The sequence below is a fragment of the Gasterosteus aculeatus genome, chromosome 8 (genome assembly GCF_964276395.1).
Source record: "Gasterosteus aculeatus chromosome 8, fGasAcu3.hap1.1, whole genome shotgun sequence".
In the NCBI taxonomy this organism is placed as follows: domain Eukaryota; kingdom Metazoa; phylum Chordata; class Actinopteri; order Perciformes; family Gasterosteidae; genus Gasterosteus; species Gasterosteus aculeatus.
In genome coordinates, this window is record NC_135695.1 from 13,851,582 (window position 1) to 13,869,576 (window position 17,995).

Genomic DNA, 17,995 nt, shown 5'->3' on the forward strand with positions numbered 1-17,995 from the left:
CCTCAGACAGACATTAAAATAAAATTATTTCATCTCACGGAGGAAGACTTTTTTTGTCGGAGGGTCAATTCATTGTATTACATCTATGTGTTTTTACTGGCTTTATTAATGACACAAGATAAAATGCGCACAAACATCTTATACTAGTAGTATGGCTAATATACTTTAATCACCACAGATTAAAGTATTGTGTTTCAATAAAATGTTGTGCATTAGGTAATAATATATTGCAAATCCAGGAATTGCATATATAACATTCTGTTGTGTAACTGAGTTTAAAAATAAATTACCCATAAATTACATGTTTTGGAAAACCTTTTCTTATAGTTAAACAAATATTATTTTGAACTAAGATCAAAGATTATATATTTGCAACTACATGTCCTTTTTCCATGTGTTTTTGTCAGCAGAAAGCTTCTGCCATCGAAACCCCAAACACGCATTTTCCACATAATCTAAAAAAAACCAAGTGACACCCCAGTGCTACAAAGGCTTAGAAAAAAACATTTCTGTCACTAAGTACTGTATGTGTGGCAATGCTGTGCATAAATGCATGTTAAGACAGGCTGTGTACTATCACTTTGATGATTTTAATACATTGGAAAGGACATCAATAATAATGGGGGCTGTTTTACATAATGAATAATTGTGAGGAAGATTACAGCTAGTTTATACTGATGCCACTAGGAAAAACATACTGACGTAGTAATATTGTTGGGCCAATGTGAAAGAAGCAAGAAAACATATATTGGTCCACAAAAATAAAATATCTGTATTTCACATGTTCATGTTTGGAATGTTTGCTGAGGCAATGAACCATGAGAACATAAAATTACCCTTTTTTGGGGTGGGGCTGGACAGTAGGCTAAATGGTCAGCTATCGTGTCATAAAAAAGGTTTTCTATATTAAAATGTTAACAGGCACTATTCTCAATTAACCCTTTTAGATATAAGAATATTAAGCATTTTGGGAATTTTCCTGTGGTTTTTAAAAAGAATTCCATGGAATGTTTCATGATATCATAAGATGTAAATTCTCACAGACTAATTTGTAGATGACTGAACTTTTTCCACTTATTAGTCATCTCAGTGTCTGCTCAAAAACCATGTGTATATTTTGGTTATGGAATTACAATAAAGTTAAAACACAAGTGTATGCTTTGGAGCAGGCAATAAAAAGCTATTGTTCACATCCACTTGTGGCCTCATCAACGTTGAACATGAAGTGGATTTTGGCGGGACTCTCCTTATTTTTCTGATTGGGTCGTGTTGTGCTGCCGCAGTGACTTTTAGTAGAGCTCATTCCAGTTTCTCATTATGGTTAATAAAAAATTGAGTGATTTTGAGTGATAACAGTTAATAAAATTATTTTGATAAGATTATAGGCACCATACAGACAGATGTTAAAAGGCCTAGCCCACATAAACCATCCGCTAGAGAAACAATGGAAAAGTAATTGCAGTTGGGGGAAAGATGGACTGGTCTTTGCAGGAGAGAGGCATCAGAACTTAAGCCGTGTTTTCCAGAAGTTGAAAGAAGGGTGGTTTTCACGAGCAAAATTAAACAGTGTGTCATTGCTCTCTGATTGGCCACAGGATCAACAATGGGACACAGGATGATACTGACAAAGCCACTAAACATGATTAATACCCTTACTTGAGAGAATTTAATTGACTCCCTAAACATGACCTCAATTGTAAATCCTATAAAACTTGAAACGAATATATGCAAACATTCTGATCCACTGATAAGAATATAAAATAGGATTTCTTAGTTCATGAAATCTACCACCTAAAAATAGTTTTGACCCTGGCATGTGTGTATACAGGAATATCCATCCCTTGCCATTAAAAGCAAGCCTGTTGTTGGCACATGCAAAAGCCTTCAGAGCACTTGTGTGAAAAGCATTAAAATTCTCAACGCAATAAAACTGTTATTTATAGGACCATAAGAGCCTTGTAGTTTGTCTTACAAAAACCCAAGAGGAGGAACCCTTGGCTCTCAATCCGCTCATAGACACTCATTGCTAAGGCGACGTTAACATATGGCTCCTTTCCCGGTGTGTATAACTTCCTGATGAAAACCAGTGAAGTGCTTCTTCTGTTTTTTCAGCAACTTGAAAGATTTTTTGAAAATTAAGCGGATAAGAATTTACTCCAAAAGCAGAGACAGAAAGAAAAGGGGAACAAAAGGACGCCGCAATCAGCTGTTCGCAGTAACCGATGTGATGTCATATGGAAAAGTGTGTGACATTGTTAAACTGTACAAAAAGAGGCAGACTTGTGACACAACACTTGCAGCATTAATTAAGGAAGAATGTGTAACAAACTTGTTAAAGTTTAAAAATAGAGGAATTAGCAATCAGAGTAAGCGTGTTCAGCAAAAAACAGAGAAGTTGTCGAGGACACGAGGTCAGCAGAGTTCAACAGTTTCACAATGATGTTGTTCTTGTGGAAGACTGCGGATACGTTAAGATATGAAGTGTCTCCACAGCGAGAACGAGCATCCTCTAATACCTCTCACCACAGGTACCTCATAGGGCATTTGCTGCAAGGTGGCCCTCAATTAGTCCAAGAAAGAATTTGCCAGACCTTTACAACAACATTAGGCCCAATGGTCCTGTGCATCCAACACCTCTAAATGTATCATGATATTAGATATGAAAAAAATTGACCTGTGCTAATATTTTTAGCTCATTTTTAGAGTTAGCTCATGTTTAGAGTTTTGCTGATTTAGTCGCCATTAAGAAGTGATTACCACGTTCGTACCACCACTGCCCACTTTTCATTTATCATTCCTCCGGGCACCTTTCGCTTGATTAATGTCGGTGTTGGCTGAAAATAATAGTCATGAGAAACCTTGATTGCAGAATCAAAATGAGTATGTGAATTCTGGAGGAAGGCAAATTACCCGGAATCTACATAGGTGAACATTATTTATTATTCAAATGCAGGTCTAATCTGCTGTTTTACCGGAATCTTTTTTTCTTCAGCGACCCACACATACTGTATACGTGATTTGGAAAGTTTAACTTACCTTACAAAATCCTTTTAAGCTCTACTCAAAAATATTGTGCTATGTCAGATTGATGCAACACAATATTGTTTCCCAGTTCACCAGAAGTTTTGAGTCTGTTGTTCTAGTGTCTGCTTGCTCTTTCCCAGCAAGTCTACTTATTCCTGAGTATACAGTTTACGGATGCTTTTCCCACCATAACAGGCACTGAATAGATTCCTTCGGCATGAAACTGGGAAAAGCTCTCAAAGGAGCAAAAGGACCACAGGTCTATTTTTTTATGTATGTTTGTTTGTGTTTCAGGATGAGAAATATCCAACTGCCTGGTTAGTAATAATGCACTGTTTGTAAATCATTTTTTGTGGCACTTTATTTTCTAATTCACACCAATTGTGGGTTTTAATGCCAAGTGCTGTTTTAGACACTTTCGAATACTCATCAGAATACCGCAACACTTCAATCCAACAAAGTTTCTAGATTTCTAGAAAAAACGTACTTAGATCCACATTTTATGCCTGGTAGCTAAAAGTGGGACATAAAATCATGTATTGATATTCTTTCATTAGATACGTCTGATCTGCATCTACACCTGGATTGTTTCCTGATTTTTATACACTCCTGATCTGCTGTGAATAGCGAGGTATCTTTATAAGATGGTATTGATCCAGTAAACACGTGACTATGGGGTATTCACTTTTCGGCACAGCAAATACTGCCACTCTGTGTTCCAATACAGACGGTGCTGCCTGAGATTGCGGCTCTGCTCTGCTGCAGGCTGCAGACTGCTGAAGAGTCCCTTCACACTGCGAAAGGTCCTCAATGTCAAAACTCATTTCTAGAGCATTCCTGTATTTTTCATCTATTAACGAAGATGGGGATTATCACATCTGTTTCAAATTAAAAGTTAAGCCAATATACAGTTTATTTTAGCACATTAGAATATGCTATGATGATAAATGCCATTCGATATTGTCTAGTTCAGCACTGAAGATGCTTCTTTAAGGTTGTAGCATATTGGTTTTACTGTGGTGAAAAGTATTTGTTCAATTATTTTCCTGTGGTCCTCACTTTTCAGTGTCGGAAAGATTCATTTCAGATTGGTTCCTCATAACCCTAAAAAAAAAGCGGGACCGTAAGAACTCTTTCTTGTGTTATTAACAAAGTCTATTCTCTAAAGTACTAAGGGGGTCTCAAGCTATTTGTGTTCACGTAGCAATAAAATAATTCAGTAAAGACTGTTATGCCATCTCAATAAAAACAGTTGTATTCGGTATGGATATGGTTGTATTCTGTAAAGACGATAGGATGGGAAACTATGCATATTTCCAAGTGCTATATATTGTTGACTAACATTATAGTAGCAATTGTTGTTAATGTAGGATTCTCGGTCCAAACGCTCATCACGGTGCCTCAGAGAAGCCTCAGTATGTGTTGGTGGTTCCACTGTGACTACCTGATGCAGTGTGACACGTCTGAATGGAACCCAGATATCTCCAATATCCACCGAGCAAGTCTACAAATCACATATGAACTAATCATTTTGCCCATAATGTCATTCCCATCGAGACACATCCCTTATAATGACGTGCTTTTCCTAATGGCACCATCAGCCACCAACCATCAGATCCATTTAATTTTGAATGCATCACGGTGGTAGATGTCATCCTTTGCATGAAGTCAACTTTCCAGGAACCTCTTTGCCCGCAGATGCATGAATCTGACACATGATCTGTTTCTTTGAATCACACCTCAAACGTCGCTAAAAAAATCTCATATGTCTGCGGTTTCATTTTTTTGAAGATGTTTTCAAGAAGGTCTTGGCACTTAATGATGTCATTAAGACACAAATAATAACACGCTATTTCATTCCTGTTGCATAATCTGAGTTCTCCCGCTCTCAGGAGCGGCTGCATCCAATGACTTTAGTCCTCTGCCAAAGTCGCTCTTCAGCTCCTGACGCGCAGTCTTTGAAACCACCTTTCAGCCGCTGCATCCTCGCCAGAGTTCTGAAAGTAAAAAAAAGGACATCTCATTTCCTCCAAAGCAGCAATGAACGGGGCTTTTATCATTTAGGCTAATTAACCCCTGGCATGAGAGGCAGGTAGAGAAAACAGCGAGTTGGCGAGGAAGGAGGACCATTACGCAGGTTATCATGACATCACCGCGGGCTGGCTATAAAGCGCAGAGGACCAATACACAGAGTTAGAGAAGCACTTGAGCAGCTTTGGAGTAAAGGACGGACTGTAGCCTCTTATGTTTAACAGCTGCTCGGCTCCAGCTACCGTTTTTCTGTCTGAACCTCAGCAGCAGAATCTCTTAAAGAGAATACAAGACTTGGCAAAATGAACTTGTCCTACTTGGTAGCGTGTGGACTTATGGTCACCCTGCTTTCGGTTAGGATGGGGGCAAAACCTGTATCTCAGGCGCAACAGAAGGTAAGAATAACTCACTTATATGATTAAACCGTATTGCTGAGAACTTGGTTTCGCACTATAATCCGTTGGGTCAGGGGGTGAGCGGCTGCTGTGTTCCAGGCGCGCAGGAGTCTTGTTTGACGCATCATGTCTCATCATTTCAGATCTAGCAAATCACTTTTATATTACTTTTTTTGATAAAGAGAAATCACATTATATTCAACGATCCAATGTAGACTTTACACATATATGTCTTTTGCACCAAAGCAATTGACGTTTAGCATTTGAGCGCCCAATGAAGTATAGACAAGATGCCCATACAACAATCCAACGCACTTTAGCAGAAACCATTCAAAATGTGTTTGAAGCAATATAATAATAACGCCGATCATTCATAAGTTATTATTTGAAATATACGTTTTGGTTATTCCCTTAGATGGCATGATTCGGAATAGCTATAAGTTGATGTCACAGTCTGCTTCAGACCAGAGGAGCAGCGCACAGGCACCTGTCTTCAGGCGTGAGCGATTTCGGAATTGTCCACATTTAACCAGTTTCCTACTGCAAATGAAAGTCCAGAATTCTAACTTCTTTTAACGGTTTTAAAGTGGGGGGGGGGGGGGGTTTCAGACTGTAGCACTACGCAAACAAATGGCAAATATTATTTAATTTTCTCTTCTTGCCAATGCACAGCTCAAACATGCGCCAAGAGGAGGTTTCTCGTCATTTGAACAGTTGCTCAAAGTGGCCCAATATTTATTTCCTCAATCTGTGTTCCAGTCTCTACGAAGTTTGCTGGGCGAGGAGCTGGCCGAGTTTCTGGAGTCGGAGGAGAAGGAGAGGCGGCTAGACGCGGTGCGCTCTCGGATTCGGTTACTGCGAGATTTACGCATGGACACCCGGGCCAGAGGGATGTGGGCTCGTCTCCTTAACGACCAACCTGCACCGAGGAGACACAAATCCGGGAACAAGAAAGGCGGTTCAACGACACGGAGTGGCTGCTTCGGACACAAGATGGACAGGATAGGAACCATCAGCGGCATGGGTTGTTAGAGTTGGAGCGGCACCTTTCTGGTGAGTTGTCTTCATATCACGGTGCAACGGGATAATACGCATGTGGGTATTTTTATCTTTTGTCAATGATCATTAATAGGCTCAAGTGAATAAATAGGACTTTATGTTTTATAAAAGGTCCTTAATGGGTCTTAGTTACTTACTTACTTTAGTTGCAGAATGGAAAGAGCAAAAGAGAGGGAGACAGGAGGAAAAGAGAAGGAACAAACATAGAAGAGATGTTCAAGTCAAATGTTCTTGGCCGTTGTATCAGCACAGCGGGAGCTCATTGTCCACGGTTAGGCCAGTTTAGAATAGGAATCCAGTCTGAGTGGCGGCAGCATAGCGTGTGGAGAGTGATGGCCATGCATGCTTGTACTCCATCAGACGAATTCATAGTCTTAGCCAAAGGTCGACTTAATCATGAATCATATCAAACAACCCATTTTGTAACTGTATGTCGTTAAACTCAGCTGCCTGACAGACTTTTCAATGAGAAGTGACGATATGAAGACAACACGATGCCTAAAACTGCTGATAACATCAAACCTTGACCTATCGCCAGGAGGCATTCCCTCCTCTGGAAAAGGAACTCCCTTAAGAAAGCAGGAAAGCTCACTTAAACTGATGTCAACCGATATATGGGAAACAATCCAGCCTTTAAGCAAACCAGGAGAGGGAGAACTGCAGGAGGGGAGGCAGACGGACAAGCGCGCACACACATTGTAAACACACGGCACCCTGCGGTGGCCAGGATCTTGCTGGGAAACCCGTTCTCTTTACCCCGGTGCTTTTAACAGAAGCAACAAAGAGGGCTGTGGTGGTGAATGGGGAAATGAGGAAGCGAGGTGACGCAGAATTAATCATGAGGCTTGAGGCCTTTTTTGTGGTTGTGACAATCTGTGAAATCCTTTTCGTGAAATGTGATTTTGTGACCAAATTGGGAGTGTGTGTCTTCCATCTGACACTTGTATTGTAAATGTGTGAGTCTGGGTTAGATATGTGTTCATTGTTGTCATGGCAACACTCGACATGTTGAGAGCCATTGAGAGGAAATTGAAATGCAATCTCAGACCTTTGAGCATAAAACTGAAAAGTTCATTTGGAGATTCAAAGACTGATGAATAAAACGCAGGGACCACATTGATGGATAAATGGGTGATAAGCACTGCAGATCTGATTAGGGAATTCACTCGTGTGAATTTTGGTAGTTTGCAAATGCTCAGTTTAAACTGACTCCTCTTATTTCCTTTCTTTCTCTAGATCTCTGGACGATGGGTTGGAAAACAAAGGTTCAGTTTGTTCTCACCTGAGGGAGAAAAGAAGAAAAACTCACCAAGTGACAGATTTTCGGTACGAAAGTCAACACGACCAGCATAAACAAAGACTGAGATGATGATGCTACAAAACCCTCGTATAAATTGATATATATATATATATTTATATATATGGTAAATATGCAGGTATATATGTGTATACCATACAAATGGTCAACTGATGCATATTACAAGACGGCGGACAATAGTGTAAAAAACTACAAACCGTAAAGCTGTACATTGTGGCTGCTGCTGTACATTCATCTCCACCTACATAAATGTATTTATGTTTTAAAAAATATTTATATGTTTATAAAAAGAGATATTTATAAATATGAGTTTTATTTATGTAATGTAATGAAAATTGATGCAAACTGCAGGTCAATTCTGTTTGTAACTTTTTTCTTTTGTTTCAAATAGTTGTAAATGTTTTCAAAAATGATAAAAAGAACATTCCATGTGCACTTACATGTATCCTCTCGGGGTTTTTTATTTTTCAACTAAGTTCGTAAACTCTATTTACTGAACCTTTTCTGCACGGCTTGTAGGCAAAAAAAAAAGGAGGGAGCAGTAGGGATTGTCTTCCTGGGCTTAGAATGAAAGCTGCTCTTTTCAGCTGGACCACCATTCATTTACAGGCTGATCAGATCTAGAACAGGTTTCACCAGCAGCGAGTGTCCATCAATAGGGGACCTGCTTCCCTTCATGCTGAAAATGTATTAATGGCATCATACAAACGCTACTTGCCACATTTAAAGTTGGTGAGGTCTAAGGTCTAAGCTTATTTAATTAACATAAGGTCCCATATAGACCAAATAGGATTTGAGCGAATACCTTTTCCGATATTGTTTCAGTAAATTGTGGAAACCGAAAGATGGTCAAGCCTTTACTTTCACAGTTTGAAGTTTTATGATGCTGGTAATTATACCTATCTATATGCATATGGCATGCATCTTAAAGAACATTTTCCAAAGTGAAGGGCATGAAAAGAAAACAGTAGAGCATACAGAAAAAACATAAATATATGAGAAACAAACAAGTAACCCAAGAAACTAAGACGGAAACAAACAAGTCCATAAAAGTCCATTTATGAGGAAAACGTGATTACGAATAGGCAACCCGAATATTCTGAGACAAGTTGTTCCACGGCCTTGTGGCACAATAACCCAGAGGGGAGTTGAAAGCCATGCAGCCATACTTATATGGCAAACTTCTACAGAATGCAAAAAGCAAAGACACTAGACACACCTGCTGCACACACAAAATGGACCCCATCATTGACAAATCTATGAAACATTTGGATTGAATTTGTAGACGTTGAGTGACTCAGGTGACAGAAGCTTTGCCTCCTATATTATATATTTACATCTGTGAGATTGTATACTGGTTTTATTCAGTGCAATTTAAAAGACATCTCCCTGGCAGATGGCAAATCGTTTAAAATGAATGTGGGAGGCCTAGATTAGCGGAATTTAATAAGCAAACATAAAAACATATGAGGAATTTATCAAGAACAACCAATAATGTTGTACAACATACAGTAACATCTGTAATTCAGTATGAACAACTGACACACTAGAGGCAGCAGAGTCACAGCTTAGATGTTGCTGCCTTGATTGCAGGAACACTGGTCACAAAAAAACAGAAAACAGGATCTCTAAAGTCTCAGAAGCTTTAAGATCTAATAGTTGCTCGAAGTGGTTGCTTAACAGTTGGTGTATATGGGTCATCCTGATAATTCATTTATTTATATGGCTGGAATAGTCACCTCATTATGTCCCCATATTTCAAGATGATAATTCCAAAACCAAACAAACATCAAACTGAATGCCTCAGTCATATCATAATATACACATTTTATCATAATGACATTGATATTGACTATTTTCCTTTTTTGTATTGTAATTTTCTTATATTCTATATTCCACACTTGAAAGAAATTGAACAATACACTATGTACAAGTCCAGGAGAGAGAATGAATGTTGCGGATTTGGGTTTTTCGGTAAATTCCTTGTTGGCTCCGATGAGAATTTGAAGACTTACTGCAGTCAATAACCAATTACAGCAGATAACAGTTGTTACTATTTAACTTCATTGGCAATGACGCAAACACTGACAAAAATGTTGACATTTTAAGAAACATTACCAAATATAGACACTGTCTGCTTATAACAACAATTTTAAGTAATTGAGTGAATTTAAACTTTACATGGGCTTGTTTTGGATGGTTGCCCCCAATCAAACGAATGCACATTTATCTATGATAGAAAATCCCTTCTGACCAAAAAATGTGGGATGCATCAATATTCCTCCCTGCAGTTTCTATTTGTTGTATCCAATCACGTTGACACATCCCTGCTAAACAGCATTAGCCTTTGTTTTCAAGCCTTTTGCGGTCACAAAGTCATGGTTAGGTTGTTTGTCAAACTAATAAAAAGTCATCAATGTACAACAAAGGCAGGACTTTATAGGTGATTTCATTCAAAAAAAGAGAAGGAAACTAAATTAATCTAATTAACTAATTAAAGAAAACAGAATAATCTGTGACCCCTAACTAATGAAATTATGGGTATATCCGTATTTTACTGAGAGACATTTAGCTGGAATGGAAAAGTTTCCTTCATGCGCTGCTCTCAGGAGGCATTTCAAACGCAATGCTGCCTCTGTGTGGTGTACAGGGTTAATTACCCGGTGGGCCTGCTCGTGTCCCCTGGGAGCCGGTTGACTCTGACGCTGTAGGCTGCAGCATGGAGCGCGCACACGTGCCTCAAAGGAAGTCTTGTGTCGATTTTTTTCGTCTGCCATAGTCAAGAGTGAACTTTCAATATTTATATTGAAACGCTACACTCCGGATAAAAGCGCTAAAACGTCCATTTTAATAGCTTTAATTCCATAATAGCTTGGCCAGTCCCATCTGTTGGGAGAAGATTATGGAGGACATTCAAAAGCTCCAGATTAGACTTCATGAGGTTGTGTCAACTATAAGCCTATCCAATGTTTTCTCTTGCTTGGTGGCTATTTTCCTCGATTGATATCCGACATAATCGAATGTCAAATTGACAAAGAAGCCCAACGTTATTTGAGTGAACGAAGTTGCAATTTTTACGTTTACATTTTAAATTTAGCTGACGCTTTTATCCAAAGCAGTTTACAATAAGTGCATACATCCAAAAAGGTATGGAACCAGAACAACACGAATCAAGAAAGTACAATTCAAACTGCAAACTACAAAAGTTAGTTGTTAACTGCTGCTCCACATGGCAGGCAGCATGTGGTTGACCTGTGATGGCAACCGGCCACTACCACGTGATTTATATAAACAGCCGCGTGGGACGTTTAAAAAGTCCATAGTGGCCGTACAAAAAATGTACCGGTATAATTTATGAAAGCTATTTTAATAATCTGAACATTTAAAGTTAGTGTCGAAATACCTTTACATTGTCTCTCGTTAAATTCAGCGTGGCATTAGAGCGGCACACAGAATCAGACGTTGCTTCACATATTCAACACATTACCACGTGGTGGTTTCGCTAGCTCGCGTATGAATTAATCGGTGGCTTTAAAATGGTTTACCTCAGTGGGCTGACCCAAATACATGCCGTGTTGGGCGATGCGCGGGCACGACGCGAACGCCGCCCCTTGTGATTGGCGGAAACCGTCACGTGGGTGGGGCTCCATGAACGCGCAGAGCAGGAGAGTAACCAGCGCGGCTTCGGCTTCTCAGTCTTTCCTGCCCAATGTTCCACCGAGTAGGCTGATCCACGTGTCTGCGTTAGCTATTCCGTTATTTGTTCCCAAACGTCCAGTTATTCGTGTTTCACTGAAACGCACAGCAGCACCATGGTGAAACTCGCAAAGGTAAGACGACGCGGCTTTCATTGGAATGGCATTAATGTTTGCATTTATGCTCGTGCGCTGTGTTGTTACGCATGAGGCCTGTGCTAATAAGTTGCTGCGTTTTTGCGAAAAACGGAAATTGCATCGGTCGGGAGGGCCTCGCTGCTACTGCGTTCTCGCGATTATTTACGCCTGTAACCGAACAGTCTGCACGATCAAGGATACAGAGTGCATTTGAAAACGTTTTTTAACGTTCCCGCATGTCCGTGCTAGGCCACGCTTTGCCCTGCTTTGGGGTTTCAGGCCTTGCCCACGAGCTCCTACAGGCACCCAGCACCCAAGATGGCTTTCATGCGCGTCCTCGATTTTAAGCGTGGAGTGTTTTTTTTAAACTATTTTAACACGGGCGTTTTATGTAAACACACAGCCTGATATTAAATCCGAGTAGCTTGGTGGGTTTGGGGTTATGGTTAGTATTGGGATGCGAAACGTGTTTATTGTGCGAGCCGACGTGTGGTGAGTTAGCGCTAGCATGTTAATCCGCAACACCAATCAACGCGTGTCCGTCGAGGTCTCCGTCATAATAACGTAATAACTTATTAGTTTTGTCCGTTTGTAAGTGTGCTGATTCCTCGCGCAGCAGTATTTCCGTATCAGAGCAGCGTGAGTTTACGAATATTCTTCCGACATTAGCCGCCATGCTAGCAGCCCGAGCTCCACGTGGGTTGTGCGCCTGCTCGGTGTGACACACGCGGTGAAACATGCGTCCCACGTTACCGCGCGGACACGCGGTTAACTCCGAGCAGCACGCGTCAGACCCGCGCTAATAACGAAACCAATGGATTATTATACTAGTTTTATAGTTTTGGCGTAATTAGTGGCGTAAACCTAAATTGTACTATGCAGATGGGGAACAATACCCGTATTATACCATTTATCAGAATGTATTTGTCCTTTCTATATGTGACTTAACCAGTACAATTAAATGTAGTTTTTAATTGTATTTCTTGCCTTGTTTCAGGCAGCGAACAAGCAGGCAACTCAGAAGAAGAAAGCCCCTCCACCACCCAAAGAAGTAGAGGAGGAATCCAGTGAAGAGGAAAGCAGTGATGAAGAAGAGGTATGCTAAATTGTATATAAAATCTCTCCATTTAGAAAATATTATACAGTGCTTGCAGGCTAAATGTAGATTTCCTAACTTTTCCCCCCTATATCCAGACTCCACCCCCCAAAGTGGTGAAGAAGGCCACACCAGCGAAGGCTACCCCAGTTGTTAAAAATGGCGCTGCTGCCAAAAAGGCAGAAAGTGAGGAGGATGATGATGATTCCGGTAAGCATCCAAAGTCTAGGTCATTGCCGGGTCAGTTGGAGCACAACCGTACTAGCTGAAGATGTCTATTTATTGGTGAAGCATATTTGCTACACAGATTAGGCTGTGAATGTATGTGTCCCTATATTCCAAAGCATTGTAAGCACTGACGATGTCACGTCCACATGCCACAAATGTAATTTCCCTGCTTTATCAAGTTAAGGTTATTAAGTAACTTTGTAACTACAACAGAGGAGGAGTCTGAAGAGGAAGCACCTCCACCAAAAAAGACCCCAGCAAAGGCTAAAACCACTCAAGCAAAAGCTAAACCCACACCGGCAAAGGCTAAACCCACACCTGCAAAGGCAGAGGAGTCAGATGGTAGGACCTTCAATATTGTTCATGATGCCTATGAATGTTTTTTTTTAGTGGCCGTGGTTGTTATTACAACCAAACACACACCCTCCAATTCTTGTCACACACGTGGTCGCTCAGTACTCGTGGGTGAAATGCACGGAGGAAAAATAAATGCAGCGCTATGTCTTCGGTGCCGGTGTGTATTTGAGTCTGCCGGTTCTATCCTCAATCGCTGTAACACTGACCTTTTTAAACAAGTTGTTTCTTGACAATTTTCTGCTTTTTGTGGGAATTCATGAGTCTTGTGTGTATTTGTCCAGAAGAGTCTGAGGAAGAGGCCCCACCCCCCAAGAAATCTGGTAAACCTGGTGCCAAAACCCCAGTGAAGGCGAAACCTGCAAAGGAGTCCTCTGAGGAAGATGAATCCGAAGAAGAGGCCCCACCCCCCAAGAAGGCCACTCCAGCTGCCAAAAAAGCCGCAAAGGCTGCGAAAGAGGAGTCTGATGAGGACGAAGACGATGAGGATGAAGACGAAGATGGTACGTGGAAACTCCATAAATTGGTTTTTATTTAATCCGAATAGTTTCTTCCTTGTTGCTGTGTGCTGCATTTATAGGATAGTATATGATGATCAACAAGGGACTTAATACTGATTTTGTATGATGTCACCTTAATAATGAATCTGATTTTGGCCAGTGGTCAATTGGTTGTTTTGTTGCAATGACAATGATGATGCTTAACACAACAATGCTGTTGGCCATCCAGAATCTGAGGAAGAGATGGACACCACTCCTGCGCCAGCAAAGGCAAAGAAAGCAGGCATGGTCAAGGCCAAGGAAGAATCTGAGGAGGATGATGATGAGGACGACGACGAGGAGGATGATGAGGAGGAAGACGATGACGAGGATGATGAAGATGGTATGTTTTGGTTGACCTGCAAAAACTTGCCTAAATGGTGCTCAGTTGACTACATAAGTCTCCAGAGATGTTAAAAGTTAGCTTAAATGTTATTTTGTAAACTTTTATTCCACACTATTAGTGTCACCATAGTCCCTGTCTTAATTGAAAAACTTCTGTCTCCAGAAGCCGCAGCGACGCCTGCAAAGAGGAAGGCAGAGAGCAAGAATGACACACCTGCTGCCAAGAAGGCTAAGGCAGATGGCGAAGGTAGGAACGATGCACTGACCAGTCCATTAAGTGTTACATACATCATCAGACTATGCAATTATGAACATCATGTCACATTTAATTTCTCTGAATATGTCCCGGCAACATTGGCTTATTTTCTCTCACTTACCAGGATTCTGTCTATTTGTTGGGAACTTAAACTCCAACAAAGACTTTGATGAACTCAAGGACGGCCTGAGGAAATTCTTCTCAAAGAACGGCATTGAGCTCGCTGATGTGCGGTTGGGTGGATCCAAGTAAGCAATCAATGATAAATAGATCAGTACTTGTGTCATTGGCATGAGGTGTGGACATTTATGAGTACCAATGTGTGTGGTTGTCCAACCAACGAATGTCTAATCGTTCTTTTATTACTTCTATAATAGGAAATTTGGATATGTTGAATTCTCATCCGAGGAGGACATGCAGAAAGCTCTTGAGCTAAATGGCAAGAAGCTCATGGGTCAGGACTTGAAGTTGGACCGGGCCCGAAGCAAGGAGGGCCCTCAGGATGGCAAGAGAGGTAAAACAGGCCGTGGTCATGAATTTTCTTTTCCCTTAAATGTAAAATACCAGCAGCCCCTCCAATTCTTGACACGCACGTGGTCACTCGGTACTCGTGGGTGAAATGCTCGGAGGAAGATTAAATGCAGCGCTATGTCTTCGGTGCCGGTGTGTATTTTAGAGTCTGCCGGTTCTATCCTCAATCGCTGTAACAGTTTTGCATTTTCCATGAAGGTTCAAATGAATGTTTATTGCATCAAGACTTCGATGAGTAATTATTTAAAAGCCTTTCCCAAAGCTGATGACATTTGTTCCCACAGAGAGAGATGCACGGACACTATTTGTGAAGAACCTTCCCTTCTCTGCCACTGTTGATGACTTGAAGGAAGTCTTTGAAGATGCAGTTGACGTCAGGTTACCACCAGGCCAGAATGGTTCTAACAGAGGGTAAGAACAAGCCACGAGTTAATTAACACCAGAAAGTGCAACATGAGCCCTACAAGTTAAGCAGTCTATATTTGTCCTAAATTATTTCCCTTTGACAGAATTGCCTACATCGAGTTCAAAAGTGAGGCGGATGCAGAGAAGACGCTGGAGGAAGCTCAGGGAGCTGATGTACAGGGGAGGTCCATCATGGTTGACTATGTTGGCGATAAGAGTATGGGCCAGAAAGCCCCAATGTCACAAGGTAAACTCACCGGCATTGGTATTTATGCTGTCCAGGCTTTGATGTAATATTTGCAATGGGAAGAGAGCCGCATGCATGCTTCGTATTTCTCACTGGTTTCCTCTTTCTGTCCCTGTAGGTCCCGGAGCAGCAAGTAAAACACTGGTGGTGAATAATCTATCCTTCACTGCCACAGAGGAAGCCCTACAGGCTGCCTTTGAGAAAGCCGTCTCTATTAGGATTCCACAGAGAGATGGCAGACCTAAAGGGTAAGAATTTGTACTGGCATAGTGTCCAGGGGTCCTCTTAATCTTTACCTAGTCAATGTACAGCTGAATGAAAGTAACCCTCTAATCTGGGTGTTGTACCATTTAAGACATAATTTGACAAAATGCCCCACATAGTGCCCCACCATCTAATGCCATGCATTTTCTTTTAGCTTTGCCTTTTTAGAGTTTGATAGTGCAGAGGATGCCAAGGATGCGCTGGAAAACCTCAACAACACAGATATTGATGGTCGGTCGATCCGACTGGAGTACAGTCAGAACAGTGGCAGAGATGGCGGCAGAGGAAACATGGGTAGGTCCACAAATGTCCCTGTGCGTTTTGAATACCACCCCCTTGTGTTGAACTCCTGACCATAAAGCTGGTGATATTCTGGTCGTTACATGTTATTTCTGCTTGACTTTATTTATCCCGATTGTGGTGGATCAAATCTTGTAGTTTTAACCATGTTCTCTGTTACAGGTCCAACAAAAACTCTTTTCGTCAAGGGTCTCTCTGAGGACACATCAGATCAAACCCTCAAGGATTCGTTCGATGGCGCCGCAGCAGCCAGAATAGTAACAGACAGAGAAACGGGGTCATCAAAAGGGTAAGTTTAGAGAATCAAGCTTATTGTAAATACTTGTTGGTCCACATTGTTTAAAAGTGGAAACTTTGACTAAGTTGTATCCTTCGTCCTCAGTTTTGGCTTTGTGGACTTCAACAATGAGGACGATTGCAAGGCAGCCAAGGAAGCCATGGAAGACGGCGAGATTGATGGCAGAAAGGTGACCCTGGACTACGCCAGGCCCAAGGGTGAAGGCGGCTTCCGTGGCGGCCGTGGAGGTGGATTCGGCGGCGGCGGCCGTGGAGGCAGAGGTGGCCGCGGCGGCTTTGGTGGCGGTGGATTCGGCGGAGGCCGGGGTGGCGGTGGATTCGGCGGCAGAGGAAGAGGAGGCCCTCGTGGAGGCGGCCGTGGTCGTGGTGGCTTTGGAGGTAAATTTAAGACTAGGAGGAGACATTTGGTCAGCGACTAATGTATTGATTTTGCAATAATACAGCAGAGCTATAGATGCTAATAAGTTTGTACTGGATCAAACTTTTTACCTCATGTCTTAGACTGAATACATTTAGAAAATTCTGCTAAGAGGCTGCCCACTAAACTCTTGTCTGTCTTTCTTTCTCATTTTAGGTGGAAGAGGTGGCGGTGGATTTGGAGCCAAACCCCAGGGGAAGAAAATTAAGTTTGATGACTAAAGCCTTAGTCTTTTACTTTTTTGAATGGACTCTGGTTTCATCACTTTTCAGAGCTTTTGGACATTCCAGAAAGCGTCAACGATATATATTTAACTGTTAACGGGCATTTTAGCCCTTTATTTAGACCCCTCAAACCTTCCCCACCCTTGTGTGCCAGAATGGTACTTTAGACCTTCTCAACTCATGAGCATTGTGTGAGTACTGAATGTCCTGAATGCGAGCCTGCGCCTCTCGCCCTCATTAGCTTACTTGTTTTTTCGAAGGAGTAAAATGGAACGGGTCTGGCAAACAAGTTTGCTGTGAAAAATACGCTTGTCTTTGTCAGAAACATTGTGTAAATTTAAACAGTTTGTATGATTTCATTTTACCTTTTTGTAAAAAAAAAAAAAACTAAGAGTTTCACTTGTATCAATATATTTTGGTTTTATTTTGTCATTTAGTTTCCTTTTAGTTACAAAGTTTTACTGTAATGTGCAAAGCATATTTTGATAGCAGAGTTGAGTCGGTTCTCAAGAGTTGGATGTTAAGAAAATGGCAAAGATGTTCTGTCAGTTTATTTGGTGGGGCGGTCAGTGTTTGAGTCAGAGGATGAACAACCTCTCGTCTATGTAACATAAAATATTTGTAGTGCATTGACTTTTTTTTTCCCCCATCCGAGAATCTCCAGATTTTCATGTGATTTAAATAAAACCTTGTAGGTGGTGATTTTTAAGTGCCTGTTCTCATCTCTTGTCAATCTGAAGGTTTGAATTGATGGTAATGACCGGGTCGCAAAGGCTTCAAATACTTGGATGGAATTTGTTTACTGCAATATAACATTCTCGCAATAAATTA

General features: G+C 41.2%; 2 protein-coding genes and 2 non-coding genes across 6 annotated transcripts; all 4 read left to right on the top strand.

Annotated features, from left to right (window-relative positions):
- The first annotated feature begins 5,209 nt into the window (after nt 1–5,209).
- On the top strand, nt 5,210–8,266 carry nppc (natriuretic peptide C). Its single transcript, XM_040184939.2, has 3 exons — nt 5,210–5,450; nt 6,210–6,503; nt 7,746–8,266. Exons 1-2 carry the CDS (start codon nt 5,358–5,360, stop codon nt 6,480–6,482), a joined length of 366 nt encoding a protein of 121 aa, XP_040040873.1. The 5' UTR covers nt 5,210–5,357; the 3' UTR covers nt 6,483–6,503; nt 7,746–8,266.
- A 2,831-nt stretch (nt 8,267–11,097) lies between these two features.
- Nucleotides 11,098–17,873, top strand: ncl (nucleolin). 3 transcript variants are annotated; one of them, XM_040184940.2, is made up of 16 exons: nt 11,098–11,657; nt 12,658–12,756; nt 12,855–12,966; nt 13,198–13,326; nt 13,623–13,841; nt 14,068–14,220; nt 14,386–14,469; nt 14,603–14,726; nt 14,856–14,992; nt 15,294–15,420; nt 15,519–15,661; nt 15,780–15,909; nt 16,080–16,219; nt 16,388–16,514; nt 16,608–16,900; nt 17,097–17,873. In XM_040184940.2, exons 1-16 carry the CDS (start codon nt 11,640–11,642, stop codon nt 17,159–17,161), a joined length of 2,100 nt encoding a protein of 699 aa, XP_040040874.2. In that variant the 5' UTR covers nt 11,098–11,639; the 3' UTR covers nt 17,162–17,873. The 3 variants fall into 3 exon arrangements, with proteins under 3 accessions (XP_040040874.2, XP_040040875.2, XP_040040876.2); XM_040184941.2 differs by having other exon boundaries at nt 11,477–11,657; nt 13,626–13,841; XM_040184942.2 differs by lacking the exon at nt 13,198–13,326 and having other exon boundaries at nt 11,477–11,657.
- Nucleotides 13,408–13,545, top strand: LOC120824524 (small nucleolar RNA SNORA57). The gene has a single exon (XR_005712982.2). It is a non-coding gene; the product is annotated as a small nucleolar RNA SNORA57 (small nucleolar RNA).
- LOC120824525 (small nucleolar RNA SNORA57) lies at nt 15,051–15,190 on the top strand. Its single transcript, XR_005712983.1, has one exon. It is a non-coding gene; the product is annotated as a small nucleolar RNA SNORA57 (small nucleolar RNA).
- Nucleotides 17,874–17,995: the final 122 nt, after the last annotated feature.

Coding starts and splice junctions, on each gene's coding strand:
- nppc (XM_040184939.2), top strand. CDS start 5,358: ATGAACTTGTCCTACTTGGTAGCGTGTGGACTTATGGTCACCCTGCTT. Junction 5,451..6,209: donor TATCTCAGGCGCAACAGAAG/GTAAGAATAACT, acceptor TCTGTGTTCCAG/TCTCTACGAAGTTTGCTGGG.
- ncl (XM_040184940.2), top strand. Junction 14,470..14,602: donor GGCTAAGGCAGATGGCGAAG/GTAGGAACGATG, acceptor CTCACTTACCAG/GATTCTGTCTATTTGTTGGG. Junction 16,515..16,607: donor GAAACGGGGTCATCAAAAGG/GTAAGTTTAGAG, acceptor CTTCGTCCTCAG/TTTTGGCTTTGTGGACTTCA.